The following is a 22,306-nucleotide window of genomic DNA, read 5'->3' as shown; positions in this document are numbered from 1 at the left end:
ATATTTCGTTCGTTAACACGAACTGTTATTAATTGTTATTCGATCCGTGAGGCTTTGCGTACTGTCAGGAAAAAGAAACACTGCTATTCGCGATTAAAATTAACCGATATGCCATCTGCCGGGATTTTCAGGAAGTACTCTAAGTAGGATACGTTGTGTTGAAGTCGTTTAAAGCATGGTGAATATGCGAGAAAGTAAGGTCTACTGTTCAGATTTTTTTGTTGGTTTTTTTTTGCTCTAAATAGTTTTATGGGTCAGAACAAATTAAAAGTTTTCATGTGTTTCCACCCCGTGGAATCAACAAAACGAAATTTGTTAATAAATCAGGGAAAACGTAATTGACAGAAGATTGGTATGGGGGATATAACACTGTAATTCGGCAAGGAAATTACGAAGAATGCACGAGTCTGCTTACTTTATTTATCGAGAGATAAATATATATTTCCATGAAAGTAAAGTTTTAAATTGTACTTTATAAATAAAGCTTTTTTTTCCGAAAAATCATGAAGCGTCTTAACCAATGCGTCCATGTATTACCGGTGTTACGTATGTGTGAAATTTGGAACAGGTGCAAGTCGATTAAGAGGGAAGATGAAAATAGTTTGAGAATGAATTAATGTCAAATGTAACCAGAAAAAAAGTTGATATGCTAATGTTACTGTTTCATTCAGTACGATGTCCTTTTTCAGTGAGTATAGCCTGGTCATGAAATCGTGAATATTATTATTAAACCAGCCTTTCTCTTTCGAGAAAGAACTGCAACGATATGTTCGCAATTTTCTCCTGTCCCAGCTTTTCAAGTACAGGTCAATTTCAATTCCTTTATTTTCAAATAATTTCCGAGAACCCCAGTTAGAGTCCAGCGCAGATAATTCTGCCGTGCGATGCGCGAAACAACTAAAGAAGCAGTGTTGCTAATGGAGCAGATAGAAAAATCGCTGCAGTGCGCCGATGCACAGCTGTTACGTACAACAATAAAATTAGAGAATTCAGGTCTATCTAACGTTGAGTTTTAAACGTCATGCATTATACCAGGACTAGGATTAATATGTACTAACAAGTGGCTTTGTATGTAGCTACATACATATGGACTAAAAATTTGCAAAACATGAACTAACACATAAGTAAAATTACCAAAAATGCTGCAAAGAAGACTTCTTCATACGATTCCTTATTTGAGTGATTTCAAACAAAATAAAAAATATATATATTATTTTTCATTGCATTAATGCACTGGTGGCGTTCTAACTTTTCACTCCCAAAACCCGTATACACTGGTATGGAACTGCAACGGCAGATAATAACATACCAACGTGTTAAACCGCTACAATTGCACCATAACACTCCTCCTGAAGCAGTATTATTATTTCCTCTCTGAGATCGGCGACAGTCGGTTGCCTTTGTTGTACATTTACAAAGGATGCCGGCTTCCACAACAATAACAAGTACATATACTGCCACTAGACGATAAGCTGCGCGGCTTTTTCTTTTGTTATGAACCAGGGCAGGCGCTAGTCATTTTGCCTCCCTGGGAGGTGGCGGCAGATGCCGCTCTATTTCGAACCCCCCCCCCCGGTCATTACGCAGCAACGGAAAATTGAAAATCAATATATTCCTAACTAAAACATCAAAATATAAAATAAATAATGAGACTTCTTATGCTATTTCAATACTATTCAGCGCAAAAGAATATCTCGCTCGATCACAGTTTTCAATAGGCTTAGTTTTTTCTTCTCTTCAAATTTTGCCGCTCTGGGCGATGGGACGGTTCGCCCTCCCCTTCCGCCGGCCCTGCTATGAACTTGGTCACCCATGAAAGCATGGCAATTTTAACACAGAAAACAATATGTATCGCATTAAGCAGCAAAAATGACAGCCTCCTCTATGCAATTTCTACAAGAACACGTGCCGGAGCCAGAGTTGAAATGATGTTGGAGCCACATAATTTATTTATTTTGAATAATTCCAAAATTATGAAATATGAACAATTTGTTGCTGCTGTTCGCTGCTCTCTTGCCAAAATGCTTTATTGGGATGCTAACACCATGACTGGCTTCCTCCTTCATGAACTCGTGCACGTTGCTTAGAATTTCCCGAGCTTGGCTATGCAAGGTTTTTGATTTCAACTTCGACAGAACTGGAGGCATTATGGAATTTAACGTTCATTAGCAAACACACACTTTTACATACACACACGCAATACACGCACACAACGTCAAACCGGTCAAATACTTAGTATAAAATAAAAATATGGTGCTTCCAATCCAACAAAACTCACCGCCACTTTACCTGCCTTTTCCCCTTCCGTGACAGAAATAGTGCTTCATTATTACAGTTGGCAACACTAGTTACTAGCTAGCCAATGAACATGCACTGCATAAAAGAAGCAAGCACTACGCCGTGCTATATTGCCACATTAGCGTCCCTACCGAACGGGGGGAACCGCGAGCTGGAGCGCTATTCAATTGTTTTCAATGATGTTTGCGCGAGTGTGTCCAGGAATGGAATGACAATGTGGCAACAATAGCGAAGGTTTTCGAGCAGGGTAGAACACATGATGCTAAGAGAGAGGGAGACGAAACGAAAATTCGTTTCTACGCAACGGCAAATTTACGTGTGTGGCACTCTACATGACGTGCAGATGATACAGCACTGCTTTGGACAACCAGTGCGTATACATAGTTTCGTCTGCATTTTCCGTGTTATTTTTGCCTATCATAATTAAATGCTTCGTTCTCAGTACAGCTTCACGTTTGTTAGAGTACCTGGAATTCACATCGCATTCGCAATATTTAAAAATAATGCGTAATTTAAACGTTTTCTACCATACCAGTCATGACAACACGCTGCTCTTTTGTACTACTGCTGAATGTAAACAAAGATCTATCCTACTTAGAGCGGCCATATTGGAAGCGACACTAGCGCTCAGGTGGTAATTTTAATCGCGAATAGGTGGGTTTCATGTGACGTCAGGATTCGCACTTCCGCCATGTTTGCGGCAAAGCTGTTTGTCGTCTCCAAGGAAATACTCACTACACAGCGTTCGTTACACCTGCGCCAAGTGCACGTTTGTTGTTAGTACTGTGTAAAATGTCGTAACATTGCATAAAAATGCAACGAAAAGGCCAACTCACCTGTGTTTATTTACTTGAACCAGCTACATGGAATCAGTTTGTTTTCTTATTTATTAGTGGTTCGGATTCTGCTTGAAATATTTACATCCAGTAAGCAACGTATGTTTCCCTCTCGGGGTGGGAGGAAGTGGTCATCGACGACCTTGAGTACAGATTAACTGAAAATTCTAAAACTCGGCCATTATCTTCTATGTTTCAATTTAATGTTTGTTCAAGCGCAGTAATTTGAAATGTTGAGTTGTTCAGAAACCGTAATTACACTTCTTGCTTTAAAAATTTGGGATAGACAGGCCTCAGTGACAGAGTGGTTAGCACAACGCACTACGATGCTAGGAGTCCCGAATTCGAATCTCGGTCTTGGCATGACTGATCTTAACGACTAGCCAAATATAGCAGAAAAACGAAGTAAAATAAACTAAATAAATCAATCAATTTCAGATACTTTGATTGCCTATAGGTACCTATCATTAACATGTTTTAACCAAGCAGTGCTTTTTCCTGACAGTACGCAAAACCTACTACCGGCACATTTTCTCATGAATAGGATAACAATTAATAACAGTTTGTGTTAATAAATGAAATATAAATAATCAAGTACAAGAGTGCAATTATCAAGATGAATTTAACTTTGAATGTTATCATTTTTATCGTCAAACTTTTCAACACATTTCCACCAAATAAGACAATAACAATTGGATTGGATTGATTTGGTGTTTTAAGTCCACTTTATGCACAGTAAGGCTAATCGGGACTGGGCCTACAGTTTAAAGTGGGATCCGAACCACTTGTGCCTCCACCGGGTATCGAACCCGGGACCCCTTGATTACAAGGCGACGACGCTACTACTGCGCCATCGGGGAGGCCCGCAAGACAATAACAAGGAAACGCTACTTTCAAGTATGATAAAAAACACCAATTCAATCCATTTGTACTAAAAGTTAGAGAGAAATGCGATATATGAACTTACCTGAAAAGAAATGTTCACCCCACCGCTCTGTACTGTTTGTTTTGTTCATTAATGTTGGCGCGATTTATTCTCTCGCCATGACGGCGTATTCTAATCAACAATCGGAAAATTCTGTGCCGTGAATTGCACCTTCTGTTCTCTCTCGGAAAATTCTAGGATAAACGTGAGTGCCTGTTAGAACTAAACAACCTAATATTGCACAAAGTAACATCGTAAACAAGGTTCAAATCTCCCCCCGCGCAGCTTGAATTCCGAATGTTTACAGGAATCCGCCACAATCATGGCTGCTCGACCCCACAATGCAACAGTTTGTGACGTAGGTGAAACACACATATAAACGTATCCCAAATCGATTGATTGGTTTGGTTTATTTTACTTCGCTTTTATGCCAGTTTTGGCTAATCGTGAAGACTAGGCTGAGTGATATGTTGAAACTGGTAAAGCGAAACTCACAAAGAACATCATCCATGCTCAGGCTGGGATTCGAACCCGGGACCACTGGCATCGTAGCGCGCTGTGTTAACCAGCATTTCCGAAATTGTCGGTATTTCCGAAATTGTTAAAGCAAGGAGTGAAATTACTGTTTTCGAGCACATCAACATTTTACATTACAGCGCTTCAACAAACCTTAAAAAGAAACAGACACGATAATGGCGGAGCCTTGGAATTTACAGTTAATCTTTACTGGATGTAAATGTTTGAAGCAGAATCCTAACCAGTAATAAATACGAAAACAAATTGATTCCAGGTAACTGGGTCAAGTAAATAAACACACGTGAACTACAGTTGGGCAAAGGTTTAGGCCCCTTTTCATTTCGTTATTGTCCAGTTCATATGGATCTACACCGCAAAACTTCGCTTTTTCTCCATATCTTTTTCTGTCGTTTGCTCAAAGAGTTTGAACATATGAAAAATTACCGCTATTCCCAGATGACACGACATTATCATTGATTTTATGCAATGTTACCGACATTTTACACAGAACTAACAACAGTACAGTGGCGCCAGAGGCGGCGATTGGGTTCCGAAAACGGGGGGCAAGGTGCCAAACCTGGGGGGGGAGCAAAAGTGGGAAAAAGTAGGGAGGCAACTGCCTCCCCTCGCCGCCACTGGTTAACGCAGGTGAAACGAACGCTATGTAGTAGGTATTTCCTTGCAGACGACAATCAACTTCGCCGCAAAAACGTGCGAATCCTGACTTCACATGAAACCCACCTATACGGGCGTTTTTCTTATGGGATGAAAAACTTTTCCATAATGCTGCGTGCCCCCTCAAAGTTAAGCCCCAAACTAGATTCTTTCCCCACCAAAAGTTAGGACCCAAGTTAGATATTTCTTGTGAATAATTATGTTATGTAAAAATGTTAAATAAAAATAAGCAAATTAAGATAAAAATGTAAAGTTCTCCGTGCATATAGCAACGTGCCATGAAGGCACATTTAGGGGATGTGGTGGTAGAACCGTAGAACCTCACATTCTCAAGCTCGACCATTTTGGAGATAATGTGATTAACACCATTCTCCAGCTGCCTTTACCCTCCAGGGTTGCCCCAAGGTATCCATTGTTTTGATGAGGATGGATAGCCCTAGAGGCACTTTATGCGGGTAAGGCCGGAAAAATTCCGAACTTAAATAACCAACTCCGGGAATCGAACCCGTGTCTCTCGCGCGGCAGTCAGACAGCAAATAAAAAAATTTCAGAATTAAATATTTACTGTCATTTTGCCACTAAGGCACTACTAACACACCGTATATCTTGATTGACGTCTTCCTCGATGATGTCTTGCCTTTAAAAATTGTCGCTTCATCCTCGACTTAAAATTGTTTACTGGGTTCGCCAGAAACAAAATGTGAATGTCAGTTATGATAAGTGTGGATTTTTAAAAAAAGTTCATTTTTGCATAATATTTTGCTTTTCGTTCTTGCATTCAGCCCTTTTTGTTATCCTGATATTCACAGTGATTCACGAAAGCAGAAGGACACTGTATGAAAGCTAGGTTTCCCAATCAGCTGTAAGTTAAATGCTGTAGCAAATTATCCCGTATTAAAATAAGTACGTCCAGTTTATGATGAGTTCATTGAGTTTGTTTTCATCGCACTGATAAAAGTAATGGTAGTTCCCTGACCAGTTATTCTTCGATTTGGGATAAAGTTAAAAAATAGTTGGAAATTGCAGTAAGGGTCCATTTTCTCTTGTTATTTGTTATTGTGGAAAAATTTCCAGGATATTGTCAAATTATACATTGTAACTGATTTTAATACTTTACTCGTAATTATAAAAGGCGTACCTCCTGCATTACTGGAAAACGCCTTTTACGAAAGACTTATTTTTTGCAATACTATGATTATAACAGACATGAATTAATATTATTTGATTATAGGACAGAAGTTGGTAAACTCCCATAGTAAGAGCGAGCTGCATGATAGACTTACTCCACCTAGTTGTACACGAAATTTTTACTAGTGAACATTGGTACATGTTAGCAACAGTTCAATCTCGACGGATAGAAACGGCTGCAATGTTGGAAGTACATAACTAATCATGGCCCAAGTTTCAGTTATAGTTATGCTTCCATTGTTACTATTTATATGTTTTGTAGGTAACACTTTGAAATAGTCAAAACGGATTTCTTCATTTTTACAGAAGAAACTACTTACGCAAATCACTTTCTGTATCATTGTTTAAGTTCCCGAATGTATTTTCTGTTATCGTTTCATCTTTTTTAGTGATAATTCATGTTTATATGTATAAAAATATCGCAATTGCCGTTCCTTTTATGTACTTCTACGAGAACCGGATGTTCCGTGTGTTTGATGACGTAACCACCTGTTACTGTTTCCAATCACCCCGTGTTTTTTCAAGAAGATGACGTAACCCCAAATTTTAGCTATGCTTGCCTAACCTAACCTTACCATGAATGGTTCGTGGGGCTACGAGTGCATGGTTATACGACCCCAAATTTTAACTATGCTTGCCTAACCTGGTAACAGTTCGTTATATCGGAGACACATTTCTTCATTTTTATAGAAGAAACTACTTACGGAAATTAGTTTCTCCAAGCTTTCCAACGTTCGTCGAGGGATTTTCTTTCATCGTGGAATACATTTGACCGGGAAATCATGTATTTTTCAAGAGAAATATCTCACCGATGCACAATTGCCATTGCTTTGTCTATGTGAACTGTATGCTGCATACGTTTGATGACATAAGCCCCTGTCAGCATTTCCAACCCCCTTTTTTTCACCATGCTTGCCTAACACAACCAAACCTAACCTAACCTTATTGGAAATGGTTCGTGGGGCTATCCGTCAGTTACCTGTGCATAATGTAAAATTTTCACACGTGACAAACAAGACAGTAGGTATTTTTCGGTGAAGAAGTTGGAAACACTGCATACCCACAAACTGAGTCAAAATGTGCCTGCCATATTGTGTGTTACAGAAGTGAAGAAAGGAATAAAAAAAAATCACTCTGTATGTGAAAAATTGTGTTTGTTTTCGTGTAAAAAACGTAATGACACCTTGAACTATGTTCCGCAATACACAATTGTTTTAAGTACGAACCATGTGAAACACAAAATATCCGTTTTAATGTGCCTCTGATATAACTAACTGTTACCCCTAACCTAACCTTACTCTGAATGGTTCGTGGGGCTATCCGTCAATGTTATACGACCCCAAGTTTTAGGTATTAGCATAACTCAAACATGGGAAAAAATAGAAAATTAATAACACGGAAGTAGGTATTTTTTTGTTTAGAAGGTTGGAAACACTGCATACCCACTCCAAATCGACAAAACACAACAATGTTCGCGCCATGTTGTGTGTCACAGAAGCGAATTAAAGGAACAACAATAATTACTCATAATGTGAAAAATTGAAATTATTTTCGTGAGAAATTCATAATTACACCTTATAGAATTTTGCACAATTTAGAATAAGTAAGTAGCAATGTTAAAAAGGATGAAATAAATGAGTTATAGGGGTTTTGACTAGATGAAAGTAGTAATGTTATGTGTATGCTTGATTAACTTATAGTGTGCATGTGAGGAAGAAACATCAGGTAGTAGAAACATAGGACCATGGTTACTTGTGCAACCCACGTCACATGACATAATCTCTCACAATTAATACCTTCTTCAACTTGAAAAGGAAAATTAATTTGACAAAACATGTAAACTTATTTCTACATTTGCAGTATTCTAAACACTTTCCTTACACAATGAACATGGATTGTAATATGAATTGAATAATTCTGTTCATTTCAGGTCAGAAGGAATTTGGATTTTGTAAAAACATGAATTTGTAGAGATGGAGTCCTTATGACAAGTTTGAGGCTTACAAGAATTTTGCCATTTTTAAATTTAAATAGAAATTTCAGATTCTGTTTGTCATCAGAAAAAAGTATGGTATGATTGCACAATGTAGAAAATGTGTCCAATTTCATTAATTTTTGGTATACTAACTAAACTTCGCCTTCCAATCACAAATCTGTTGTTAAAATGCCGGGGTCACGTGAAAAAATTCTACACTTATATGTTGCCATGAGCCATGCACGGGTAGCCCCACAAACCATTCACGGATAGCCCCATGAACAATTTCCGGCAAGGTTAGGTTAGGCAAGCTTAGTTAAAATTTCGTTAGCAAAACAATGCGATACAGCTTTTTTTAAAAAAAATCTCAACTTGCTTCATCTTTCTTCATGATTTCCAGACGTAACCCCCGCATTTTAACAACAGATTCGTGATTAGAAGGCCAAATTTAGTTAGTATACCAAATATTAACGAAATTGGAGATATTCTCTATATTCTGCATTCACTCCAAAAGTATTTTTGAACATGTTGTTAGTACTTTTAAAACAGTAACAGGAAGAATATGAACACATATTTAATGTGGTGATAACTTTAATGAATTAACCCTCATTTTCCATTAAAAAGATAAACTTATACACTTTTATTTTCAGGTGATATTCAAGACGATGCATGGATGAAACTGTAAAAAAATGGCAGAATTTCTGGCAGAGAACAATCTGTGTGGGCAGAATATTTTACGTTTGGTATCCAGGGGAAATGCTATCATAGCAGAGTTACTGAGGCTGAAGGATTTCATACCCCCTGTGTTTAGGTTAGTGCAAAGTTTAACAAGTAACATTGATGGTAACACAAAAGATGGTAATAATTAGTACAGTCCAGCACCGTGATCATGAATTCTTGGTCGTTATGTTTTGGGCTCCGGCTACAGGATCTGCACAGGTTCGAGGTTCCTGGGGAAAGCTAACAACTTTTCTCCTGAGTATAATACAAAAATGCATATTGATGTGGATTGCTGTGATGCATCTTTAATGCAATATAGTTCTTATTTAAAAGTTAGTGTTGTAACTAGGGCTGAGCCGATACCAATACCTGAAAAGGTATGATTGCATAATACAGAGAATGTCTACAATTCCTTTCATACTTCTCATACTCACTAAATATGCAGTCCTGGTAACTTACCTAAGAGTTCAGATGTGGGGGTCACGTGTAAAAATTGCACACTTACTTCTATATATGTTGGAAAATTACTTTTTTCATTACCGCTATCCTTGTCCATACATACACATAACGACCATGGTTGATGATATGAACAAGTCACGTTCGGCAATTGTTGCGCTGTCTACAGTGTTGCCACACTGTTCCTTCGTTACTTGCAGAGCATTAGTTGTTGCTTCGTTGAAGCATGGCATTGCAAACTTTGATTAGAGGTAGATTTGGCAATGGTGTTTGAGCATTCTTCTTAAAAAAAAATGGCATTTTGCAGAGTGAGGAAGCTCGTGCTACAAAACTTATATTTTGTGAAAATATGTGCTCGTTGGGAAAAGATTTGACTGATATCCCCACAAAACTTTTTCCAGTAAAGTTAGGGCAAGAAAGTATCTTGATTTTCATTAATATTTGGTAGATTAACTAATTTTGGCCTTCTGATCGGTACATTATGAACGGGTACCCGCACGAACCATGCACGGGTAGCCCCACAAACCATTGACGGTTAGCCCCATGAACCATTTCCGCTAAGGTTAGGTTTGGTTAGGCAAGCTTAGTTAAAATTTTGTTCGTAAAACAATGCAATTCATCTTTTTTTAAAAAAATTCTCAACTTACATCAGCTTTCTTTTGCGATTTCCAGACGTGATCCCCGATTTTTAACAACAGATTTGTGATTAGAAGGCCAAATTTAGTTAGTATACCAAATAATAACGAAAGTCGAGACATTCTCTATATTCTGCATTCGCTCCCCTGAAAATTGCAATAATTACTTTTTGTTTCAAAATATTGATCAATATTTACGTCTAAATGTTCTTCTCCAATTATATGCATCAATTTACCAAGAAATTTATTTGCTTTAGGATATTCAAGACTTGCACCAGAATATTAAAACAGATATTACGTAATCACAAAATATAGTAAAAAGAAAGTTTGTACAGAGCATTCCCTGACATTCGCTACGAGACTCGGTGACAAGCGGCCCGGCATCAGCACTTGTCTTTCCCGGTGAACAGGTCTGTGACAGTCGCTAGAGTCGGCTATTAAAATTACAGTTTTCATATTGTGTGCTAACCTTGACTACAGAAGGTGTTGAAAATGATGTCCCTCTGTTGCAACACATTCCTGGCATCTCCGAAGGAAATTGGCATTTACATGTCCAAGTTCATCTACTGTAATTCTCCCGATTTCTCGTACAATACTCTCTTTTAACTCACGGATGGTGTGTGGATTGTCTTTGTATACTTTATTTTTTAGATTTAAGAATTTTAGCGGCTCTAAATGCTGTGGTTTTTGAAACACTAGTTTCTTGTGAGAGGCGGCAGATAGATTTCAGAGGAGACTGTTCTAACCTTTGTCCTATCTCATCGAGTTTTTCCTCAGTAAGTACACGTGGGGTTTTCTTTCCACTTTTATTCAGAACTGACCCTGTTACTCTAAACTTTTTTACGAGGTTTAATATAGTGGAACGGGAACACCAGGAAATTTCTTTGCAAAACATCGTCACACTTCTCCACAATTCCTCTTTCCTAAGTAACACTTGACAAGATAAATCCTTTGTTGTAATGTAAACTTTTGTGGTGCCATATTAAGCCACAATCTTCAACACACTGACACGACACAACATAACTTCCGAGGGAGGATTATATTGGCGTCAGTCTGCAACGTCAACAGAAAGGGAAAGAGAGCGAAGGCAGGGAGAGCGAAAAAAACTGACTGTAGGGTGCAACTATCACGGACCCCATTCACCGGGAAAGACAATCGCTCACTCCGGGCCGCTTGCTGCCGAGTCTCGTAGCGAATGTCAGGGAATGCTCTGTGTATGGTATTATTTCCCGGATAATTCGACTCCACAAAGTGTCGCTCGCCATTTATGTGGATCCCATGAAAGACCAAAATCGCCAGAAAAGAATCGGGTGGTATCGGTAAATGAATTCCAACCGATACTGATACATCGGTGTCAGCTCAGCCCTAGTTGTAACTATGAAGTTTTACTGAATATTAATTAACTTACTTGTTCATTTTATTATAGGTTAGAGACCAAGCAGGATCAGCAGAAATACAGTGAAGTTGTGGCCGATTTCAGTTATTTCAAGACCTCAGATGCCTTTGACCAAAAGATCGACAGCAATTCTGTAAGTACATTAAATTACAGTGGAACTGCTTACCATTTATAGTCATGCTGACTGTTTGTCACTTCATGTGAAAGCCTTTATTGCAACAATGCCTCACAAAAGTTGCAACGATAAATTACCTCATTTGAAAGTCTACTAATATTTAGAAATTTACTGTACAAAACCAGGGTGTATGCATTATAAACTCTTAAAAATAACAGCATGGTAGAATTATTGATCACTTTACAGACTGTTTATATAGACATTGGGTTGGTATCATAATTGGGGTAAAGCCAAGACTCATGCATTCAAATTCTGGTAATAAATGGGCATTTCATTGTATTTATTTCTTCATCTATGCCACCAATTTACCTTACCACTTATTCACATTTGTATTATGAACACAGATAAATATAAAAGTGAGATGAAGCAAGAAAAATAAAGAAATCAACCAAATATAGTACTGATTAATTTGTGTGATCCGAAATTATGTTAGTTGAAATAAGAAATTAGGAAATGCCGTAATAGTTCCAATATTGATGTTTCCGTACTAAATTTGTATCAAAAAATATAGATTTATTTAATAATTTTCGTCTATGTGCATTTCAGGAATTGCAAGACCTTGATGAAGAATTCCGAGAGAACTATATTGAAATACTCACAAGGTTTTATCTTGCATTTGAAAGCATCCACAAGTACATATGTGATCTTAATAGATTTCTAGAAGATTTGGAGGAAGGAATTTACATCCAGCAGACTCTAGAAAGTGTTCTGGTCAACGAGGATGGAAAGCAGCTGTTGGTGAGTGTGCGAGACTTTAGTTTTCTTCATTTTGTAATATGCAACAATTTTTTTTTTAGAAAAATATAAATTTAAAATTAGTGCAAAAGAACGAAACAGACAACATATAACATCAACAAACATGCTGGATGACAATTATTAAATCTCAGGAAAGATGTGTAGCGATTTAGTACTTTAAACTAACTGAATAAATAATAAATTTATAAATAATAAAAATATTTTTGTTGCAAAATTATTTAATGTTACATTTAAAGCACACAAATGGTCATATTTTAAGTGCACATGTGAGAGAACAAAAAGTATATTTTTAGAGACGATAATACAAACTACTACTAATAATAATGGTTGTGATTTGTATTTTAATTTATATTACCTGACTACAACATTGCAAATTCTGAAAAAAAAGTAGGTCAAATGCAAGATGTTGACATTTATATACTCATTACAAGCATACATTAATGGTTGCTTTTCTTACATGTCAAATCCACTTCTTGGTGTCATAAAATATCAGGTCACATTTAATTGTTAATATCAGCTGATATTTTTCCAGTCCTCCCAAGTTTTCAGTGGTATTCAACAGTTGACTGATACACAGAATTCAAATATTGTGGGAATAATGCAGAATTTTTGTTAATCCTTCATTGTGTTACATGGGGAAAGTGGATTTTATCATTACTTTACAGCTACTTTAATATTTTAGTTGTCATATTGAAATCAATGGGTACTACTTTTGTATAGGTGAGACCACTTATAAATCATTTATTTCGAACTTTTTTACATTACTAACATACTATTCTGCATTGTGGAACATTTCTTTAGGTGAAATAATGAATTTCTAATGAAAATAATATCTATTTCTTACATTTACGAGTACTTAACTGTTACTCGTTATTTTGATTCTGTAACACACATTTTGGCGATATCGTACTGGTTCATCACACATTGTGCGAGTGTTTTGTCGATTTATGCAGTGTTGCAACCTTGTTCACCAAAAAATACCTACTTTTGTGCCCGGATTTGAAATTATGCTAATACCTCGCAAACTTTTGACGTTGGCCTCACAAACCATTGACGTTAGCCCCACAAACCATTGACGTCAGTCCCACAAAACATTCATGTTAGCCTCACAAACCATTTTCTGTTAGGTTAGGTTAGGTTAGGCAAGCATATTTTAAAATAATTAAAAATACTAGACACGTAATGTTATAGTAAAAACACGGCGAGGTTTGAAACACTGACTACGGGGTTTACATCATCTAACACACGGAACATTGTGGTCTCGTGCAGAAAGCAAATGGCAGCAGCAGCAATAGCGTGACGGAGAGAGATTTTCGCAGAAAAACACATGAATTCGCATTAAGAATTAAAATGGATCAAAACTACATTCCCGAACTTCAACAACGCTAAAGAAAATGATTTGCGTAAGTACTTTCTGCTGTAAAAAAATAAGAAATCCATCTCCGCTTTACGAAAGTGTTACCAAATCAATGAATATTAACAAAATATTAGGTTCATCAATATAATATAGTTGCAATGGAATAAATATGTTGTAACTATGGCTGATTTGATGCATTTGATCTCCAGGTCTGACATACCGTATAATCCTCTGTGGAGCACGTGTTGTGTCGTCCCTATATGTTTGTGATTGTCCATTCGTTAATCCATCTCATCTTGTCACTATTCATCCTCATCTTTGTGATTAACCAAAATTGGCAGAAAAGCGAAGTCAAATGAAGTAAATCAACAGGTTTGCTATGTATCTTGAAAACAGGGAAATGTCAGGGAATTTGGCTTGTCAGGGAAACATGAGGGAATTTTGCAGATTGTCTGGAATTTACATGCATTTTGGCGTCTGCAAGAGAAAAAGTTGCAAAATGAACAACCATTTCACTTCCACTTCTGGATTCAGTTCTTGTGATTCTCAGTCTTGTGCAAAATTATGGTTCCTTCAAATTTCTGATGGATAACTAAAGTACATTGACAATTTGATCATAATTATCAGAAAGGTTGGTGAAGATGAGGTTATCGTCTATTATTTTATAGATCTTAGTCTTGTTGGCATTTCCTATAGAATTCCTATGTGCAACAAAAATTTCTCCAGATGCTGTGCACTTATAAATGTAGCAAAAAAAAAAACAACAACAAAAAAAAAACAGCATTTTCTACAACATTATAAATCTGCCAGAAAATTAAAAATTGTGTATGGTTTATGAACTTTTTCTGTTGTTTTTATATTGTGGAGATCTGCTAAGGTGAAATAATGTACCTCTAGCCTGAAGGCTAGATGCATGTGATTGTAGCACCCAATACATTTGATACCGATTGTAATTTTACATTTTACTCTTCGAATTTTCACGTGTTCTTTTGTGTGTAGAATGAAATTTGCTTACAAAAAAGTTGTGAAAGTGAATATTCAAAGTAATTAACGGATTATATATTTAATTGAAAAACGCAAGGTTCAAAAGCAAAAATCATGATGATAAACATGTCAGGGAATTTCATAATCAAAAAATCGTAGCAACCCTGATTGAAGAAATGGATCTTGTGATTAAGTGACAGTTCCGATTTAATTCTTGAATATTTTCAAGCAAAATTCTGTTAAATTGATGGATATGATTGTAGTGGAGTACTTAGATATTGATATTAATTATCTATTTTGAACAACTTTTAATTGTTACAAGTTTCAAGCATCAGTATTGCTTCAAAGTTGTATTGGCTCAGTTGTGATAGTAACAATAGGGCCTTTCTGATGTTATCATCAAAAACCTTGTGTTGAAGGGGTCCCAAGTTTGGTACGTAGTGAAGGTAGAAGTGGTTCAAATCCCACTTTAGACTGTAGGCCCAGTCCCAATTAGCCTATTTCTGCACATAAATTGGACTTAAAAAACTAAAAATGAAAAGCAAATATACTGACCAAGGCAAAATTTATTTTATTTTAAAACATAAACTAAACATTACATTTCAACCTTCTAGCAAGGTCTTCTTCAGACTCTGTAACAAATACAATTGAAATAAGGTACAAAACAGGAAGATACATATATATATATATATATATATATATATATATATATATATATATATATATATATATATATATATATACAAAAAAATCACTTCCCTCCAGACACAAGATTATTAGAAAGTTGTTTATCTGGAACATTCCTTTCCAGGTGTTCCAGCAGGTGGCCTTCTCCTGTCAACTGTTGTTTCATCTGACAGGCGATTTAGATAAACATTTCCTTTCATCTGGAAAGTGGTTGGACTCCTTACCTCACACTCATTTTCCTTATCCTTTCTTTCTTCATTCCTCTTCCTTCTTTTCTCCTCCTTCGCTCTTGTTCTTTCCCCTCTTTCTAACACCTTCTTCCATTCTTTGTTTATCTTCAGTCCCCCATTCCAGTTCATTGTGTCTTCTTCACCTTTCTTCTCTATTTCCTTGGCCTCCTTCCATTTTCTCACTAGCATTCTCTTCTCCCTTCCTATCTGCTTAGCGTTATCCCACTCTATGTAATGTCCTGTTTCTCTTGTGTGCTTAAATATCACATTTCTTTCTCTCCTAAGTTGTACATCATCCCTATGTTGTTTCAACCTGTATTTCAGTCTCTTTGTTGTTTAGCCTATGTACACACTCTGACATTCTCTAAATGGTGTTAAAAAATGGAAACTGTAATTGTAACATATACAACTATTCCGAATAAAATGAAATTTCTGCATTGGTATCAGGATAGTATATGTATGTTTCTTTTGTACTTGTAGTGTGAAGCTCTCTATCTGTATGGCGTCATGCTGCTCGCTGTGGATCTCCACATTGAAGGGGTCATTCGTGAGAGAATGCTTGTCTCGTATTACCGCTACAGTGCTCAGAGGTCCAGTACGGAAAGCAATATTGACGATGTCTGCAAGCTTCTCAGGTCGACAGGATTCTCAAACATCCCTGGTGCAAAAAGAGTTCTGAATTATCCCGAAGACTATTTCAAGTAAGTTTAGTTCTGTGACAAAGATTGTTCACTGACTTCCATGGCAGAGTGTTTAGCAAAACCTACTTTGATGCCATGGGTTCCTGGTTCGAATCCCAATCTGGTCATGGGTGTGTTTTTTTCTTTGTCGGCATCTCTTCGTCAGTTTCATCACATCACTCATCCTTATTGTTGCAATTAGCCAAAGATGGCAGAAAAACAATGGTAAATAACTGGAGGCACATAATTTTGGTAAGAAGGAAGCAAAAATTTGGTACATAAACAGTCAATTTTGGGTTCAAAAGCAGCAAATAAAATAAAATTTTGGTGTTTTAGCAGTAAAAAATCTGATTAAAAGCAGTACATAAAATGACATTTTGTTAAAATTGTGACTATAATCCTAAATTTGATTTGAAAACTGCACTTATTGCAGAAAACAAACATATACCTTCTAATATCACATTTATGTGGTTACCAGAGTATTACGTTTAATCCTGTATAAAGGGGTCCATTTTTGCTTCTCAAATATTTACAGTAGAATTAATCGATTTTCTGTGAATTATATAACTCGCAGGATAATTCAAACTTCAGAAAGTATCGTGTTGGTAAATAAGCTGTACATTTTGTGTTTAAGAGTCTATTTCGCATTTTGCTGTTCATGTCACATCATTTCATGACAAAACATGGTAGGAAAGTGCACCTCACATCTTTCAGAAACATGAATAATGAACATTACAGCATGTTTCACATTTTGTGTTTTCGTCAGAAACGAAATGTGCATGTCTCTATAAATAACAAATCAAACAAACAAATATTGTTCATTAAATCAATATCAATATTGTCCAATTACAATATTTATATTTCAGTTGAATCTAAATGCCATTAGGTGATTCAATATCTTAGGAATGTTGTCTTCAAGCCTTGAGAACTATTCTAGTTAAAAGGCAATATAAGTCATGAATGACATTCAGCCTCACTCAGTGGCTAAATGTGTTGAGTAGCCAACTCAGGATTATTGCTACTAAAGGTTCATGGTTTAAGTATCAGCTTGGGTATGTGTAGTGTATTTTCTTGAGCATAAAGTGAAGAAAAAATGACAAGAAGTCGTGCCCCATGTGACGTTCGTTTTGGGTGTTCGCCACTGGATTACTACAGGATGTGCAATTAGAAAAATAAATAGCTTCTGGCCATTGTACAAGTTTAATAAAATATTTTGACTTTAAACATTCACTGGAAAATAACACAACTATACTTACAAATACAGTTACATTATAATAAGATGCCGCTTTTCCTTTTATAACAGTTTTTCACAAAATTCACATTATCTCCTGAATTGAACAACTTTCAATCTTCCAACATGTTGTTGTCTTGGCAACAGATTCAATAAAATATTTGACAGTTGTACAAATGTCTAGAAACCGGATATGACTTCCGCTTCTGTTATCACTTTTAATCACACTTAAATCCAGAAACTATACATTTGATAACACAAACAACAATATTACAGCAAACAAATAAACATATTAAGAGGGGATGGTTTTGGGGTGTTTCTATATTACGTATTGATTTAAAGTTGGTTTTAAAGGTTAACTTTAAATATATAATATATCAAAAACAAAAGAGAACCACGCTTTACGCGGCCACACGCAGACCCTATTCCACGTGTGGTGTTCCGTATAGTAACAGATATCCCCCGAGATATCTGTTGAGCAACAGACGAACTTTAGCCTAACTTTAATAATCAGTAACTAGGGGAGGGCTTGGTAGGCTTATGATTCACTAAAATGATAGAACCTTTGAACGACATATTTATTCATTGAAAAGAACACCGCTTGTGGCATAGCTACCACCAAACATGAGCACTTCACTGTACATAACACAAAAAAGATATACAAAAGATTTTGTACTTACATATCAGCCGTTTTCACACTACATCAATCATACCTGGGGCCGTACACACACTATTTTACTCTTTATCGCCACATCCCGACACATGGACAATTTTGGGGTACACCACACTAAAAATTGGATATTATGTGCTTCCTTGGTGTAACAAAGGCTTTGGGGGAATGATAAATGAGTTTTCCTGGCTTTTCTTGGATGGATGGCTAAGAACAACTTGGATATTCTCTGATATCCTATGGATGCTGCTATGGCGTCAGTTCTGCCGACCATGTGGTCTGGATTTCCACATGGGATGAGGGACACAAAACTCGCTATTTTGCTGAATTTTCACTGGGATCCTTAAATGCAGTTGTGGACACAATATCCCACTTGGTCACACACACTTAGGCCTGTGTTTACTGTAACAGGACCTTAGACCCCTGTTCCCTTTATGTATCATTTGTTGAAAGTCTCCTCTGTGACGTCACAGCCTTGAAGGCTTCTCATTGGCCAGCTGGAGTCCTTTGAGATCTTTCCTTGTCTGTAGGAGAAGTGCCACTTTCTCCCACCAGATGGCAGGGTTATCAATTGCTTAAAAAGTGTAAACAAAAGTGTTTTTTCACCTTTTCTGGCTTAATTATGCCAGATAATTGCAAATGGGTACTTTTAGTAAATTAGGCATTATTTTACCTATGGGTGAGTGTTATCTCTGATTTTCAGTAAACGATAAAAGATTTGATAAACATGTGAGTTGGAGCACATGGTTTTTGTTATTCAAGATGGCTACTGTCAGCCTAAAAATGGTTGGTTCTTTATAAATAAAGCATTTCTACCCCTCCCATGAGTGACAACTGGTTGGTAAACATGACCCATGATTCTAATTGGGGGTGGGGGGTATAAGTATCTGGGAAAATAGCTCTCACAAGCTTTCCCTGATGCCAACCTAATGGCCCTTGTACTTAGGTTGGCCTGTGGTTATTTGTGTGTGGGCATGTATGCCCAATGCTGATTGGTCATAATATTAGTGGTAATAAACCAAATCAACAAGACATATACATGTTGAAAATAAACAAGTAAAGCATTACATATGGTAAAATTAAGCAAGGTGTGTCACCCTACTTGCATGCATCCTGTTGTGACCGTATCGAAAATTGGCTGCTATTTGGTTGCTTTTGAATGATGTCGTTTTCATGATTGGCATTCCTGCTCTGAAGGTTACACGAAACGAAATTCGTATGTCAGTTTTAGCACCATGGCTGATGTGAATGGACGTAGTTACAATGATGAGGAACAGCTAGTGGTGTGTGTGTGGGTGCTTGAACAACACACGGGGCAAACAGTGTACTGTAACATAATGGAAAGTACCCAAGTTTGTTATAATGTAAATAAATATATATATATCTTATATGGATAAAAGCAAGGAGGTCCAAATGGACTAAATGAAAATCAAAGAAGAGGAAAGGAAACACTCACCAGACAGTGGAAAAATTATAATTTTCGCAGTCTAACGCTGCATCTTCGATGTAAAAAAAAAGACTGAATCGGAATTTGGAGATCTGGTAGAGACCTGCCAACTCTACCAGATCTCCAACTTCCGGTTCAGTCTTTTTTTTTTACATCGAAGATGCAGCGTTAGACTGCGAAAATTATAATTTTTCCACTGTCTGGTGAGTGTTTCCTTTCTCCTTCTTTGATTTTTATATATATATATATATATATATCAGGGTAATACGTACTATTGATTTGATTTAGTTTATTATGAAATTGATGAATAGACATTCACAAACAGCCAAGCCCGAGCAGGATTCGAACCCGGGACCCTTGGCATCGCAGCATGATGTGCTAACCACTCAGCCACAGGGTTCGGCTAATATGTACTATATTCAAGGAGTATGGAGACCCCTTGGACACTGTGTACAAGATATTTAAAATAAAACACTTAGAAAAAGTAATTTATTTCTACCATTTTATTTACTTATGCAATTGGGAAAAAAATCATTTATCTGTTAACTTTCTAAGAGATAAGTATGCTGCATATGGCAGTTATACCACATCTTATCTGCATAATAATAAAGTAATGACTTCTTTTTTCAGGCGTATTCCTATGAACCATATGTATGTAAACATGGTGATTGGAAGACTGAGATCGGACGACATATACAATCAGATCTCCGCATATCCATTTCCTGAACATCGCAGCACAGCACTTGCCACCCAGGCGGCCATGTTGTATGTGTGCCTCTTTTTCGAGCCAAGCATTTTACATAACCAGACTGCCAAGATGCGAGAGATAGTGGACAAATACTTCCCTGACAATTGGGCAAGTATCATGCTTTTTTTCTTTGTTTGTTTGTTTACTACAGAAGGTTGCCAACGATAAAAATAGTTGACTTTGAACCTCGCAACTGGCTAGTAAATCCCCTTGTGCCACCACCGATTGTGTTTGATGTGACAGCCGCGGGCCCGAACGATTGCCCGGCAGCTTAGTTTCTACTGTAGCAAACTCCTGCGTAGAATGGGAAGGGGAATGTGACAACTTTACCAAGATCCTGCAAGGTACGGGGACGGCGTCGAGCAAGTGTCTGTTTGAGGAGTCCAAACCCACAATAGTCCATTGGTGAGGCATCCGGGGATTTAACAGGGATGGACGAAAATTTGATCACTCGAATTCCTGTGTCTTCTGCCTTCCTTGCATAGAATGCCTGGGATGCTCGAGCGGTATGGCTGGAAGCCTTGTTCATGTGGATCCATACATGTGTGGTCTCGTCACCGTACAGGTGGAGGATGTGTGTGTCATACAGAGGGGCCATAACGTTCTCCTGGAAGTAAGCTTCCTTGACTTTGGTGTTGGAAGGCACTTTGACGAGTTGCAGCGTTCCCCGACTGCAATATCCGGCCACCACCAGAAATCCCTTGGAAAACATTTCCTTGCACTGCAGCACAAAGTCAGAATGGCTCTTCTAGTCTGTTGCACTGTAGAAAATGGATCGAACTCTGTTGGTCTCATCTAGGTAGAGCCACACCTCATCCAGGGTGTACACCCATGTCCTCTTGTCCCCTGCAAGGTATGTTTCATACAGTTTTCTGCCGTTTGTGAACCTCTCCTGGATGTGGCGCTCTGTGAGGCGGTGTCCGCATGCTTTGTAAGTGCTTCCAATGAGAAGTTCTTCCGGATGATGTTGGAAACTGTGCCCTTGAAATACCGTCGCATATAGCCAAACATCTCTGTGTTGGGGGATTGTGGGGTGTCACTGATATCCTAATGGTGCACATTGTATTGGGGGTTCGAGCAGGCTGGGGCCGTGATCTTCTCACAATTTCCGGTTCGAGCAGGCTGGGGCCGTGATCTCCTCACAATTTCTGGCCGACCACGTACCGCAGGGGCCCATTGGGCACATCGTCGGATGATGAGACCCACACCAGCTTTGGTGACGATTAAACCCTCTTCTTTGCACCAGATTCACTATTGCTGAGTGACTACAATGGGCAGCGGAAAGTCCACAAATGAACCCCTCCCAGAAAGCTGTCACTTTTACCTTCACCGTTCCACGGATCATGCTCAACTGATACTGTTATCTAGTACAGGCCCCAGTGTAGCCAGCTCTATATCGGGACATAACAGCAGTTCAATGGCCAGTTAAAGTCGACTATTTTTATCGTGGGCAACCTTCTGTATGAATTGATTTTGAATTGCACTTGTGCTGGATTTTTAAAGCTACTCCTTTTTCCAGTCCACTGCGATGGGTCGGGAGCTATACTTCTAGGTTTTGAAGTTAGTTTGGTTATCTACTTATCTTCAATAGCCAGAAGGGTACAAATGAACCTAGAAATATATCTCCCAAGCTACTCTACGCAGCCCCACATCTCCCATGTGCGATGTATGGTGTTCCCAGTTAGCAGCGAGTGTTCGGAAGAAGACTCGCTGGTATCTAC

General features: G+C 37.6%; 1 protein-coding gene across 4 annotated transcripts in view; it reads left to right on the top strand.

Moving 5' to 3' along the window:
• The window catches only part of Strump (WASH complex subunit strump), a 107,857-nt gene that overhangs the window by 31,157 nt on the left and 54,394 nt on the right, over positions 1–22,306 (top strand). For 2 of the 4 annotated variants that reach the window (XM_083144070.1, XM_083144066.1), the window contains exons 1-6: positions 6,177–6,275; positions 9,064–9,224; positions 11,651–11,753; positions 12,342–12,533; positions 16,290–16,510; positions 20,468–20,693. In XM_083144070.1, the coding sequence (XP_083000196.1) occupies positions 9,103–9,224; positions 11,651–11,753; positions 12,342–12,533; positions 16,290–16,510; positions 20,468–20,693 (864 nt within the window). In that variant the 5' untranslated portion in view covers positions 6,177–6,275; positions 9,064–9,102. Of the gene's footprint in view, positions 1–6,176; positions 6,276–6,677; positions 6,697–9,063; positions 9,225–11,650; positions 11,754–12,341; positions 12,534–16,289; positions 16,511–20,467; positions 20,694–22,306 lie in introns of those variants that run through there. The other 2 variants (XM_083144067.1, XM_083144068.1) reach the window with 2 other exon arrangements.

This window comes from Lepisma saccharinum, chromosome 22, assembly GCF_977018435.1.
Source record: "Lepisma saccharinum chromosome 22, izLepSacc3.1, whole genome shotgun sequence".
NCBI lineage: Eukaryota > Metazoa > Arthropoda > Insecta > Zygentoma > Lepismatidae > Lepisma > Lepisma saccharinum.
Note: the sequence above shows the minus strand (reverse complement) of the source record. Positions and strands in the feature narration are given on the sequence as shown.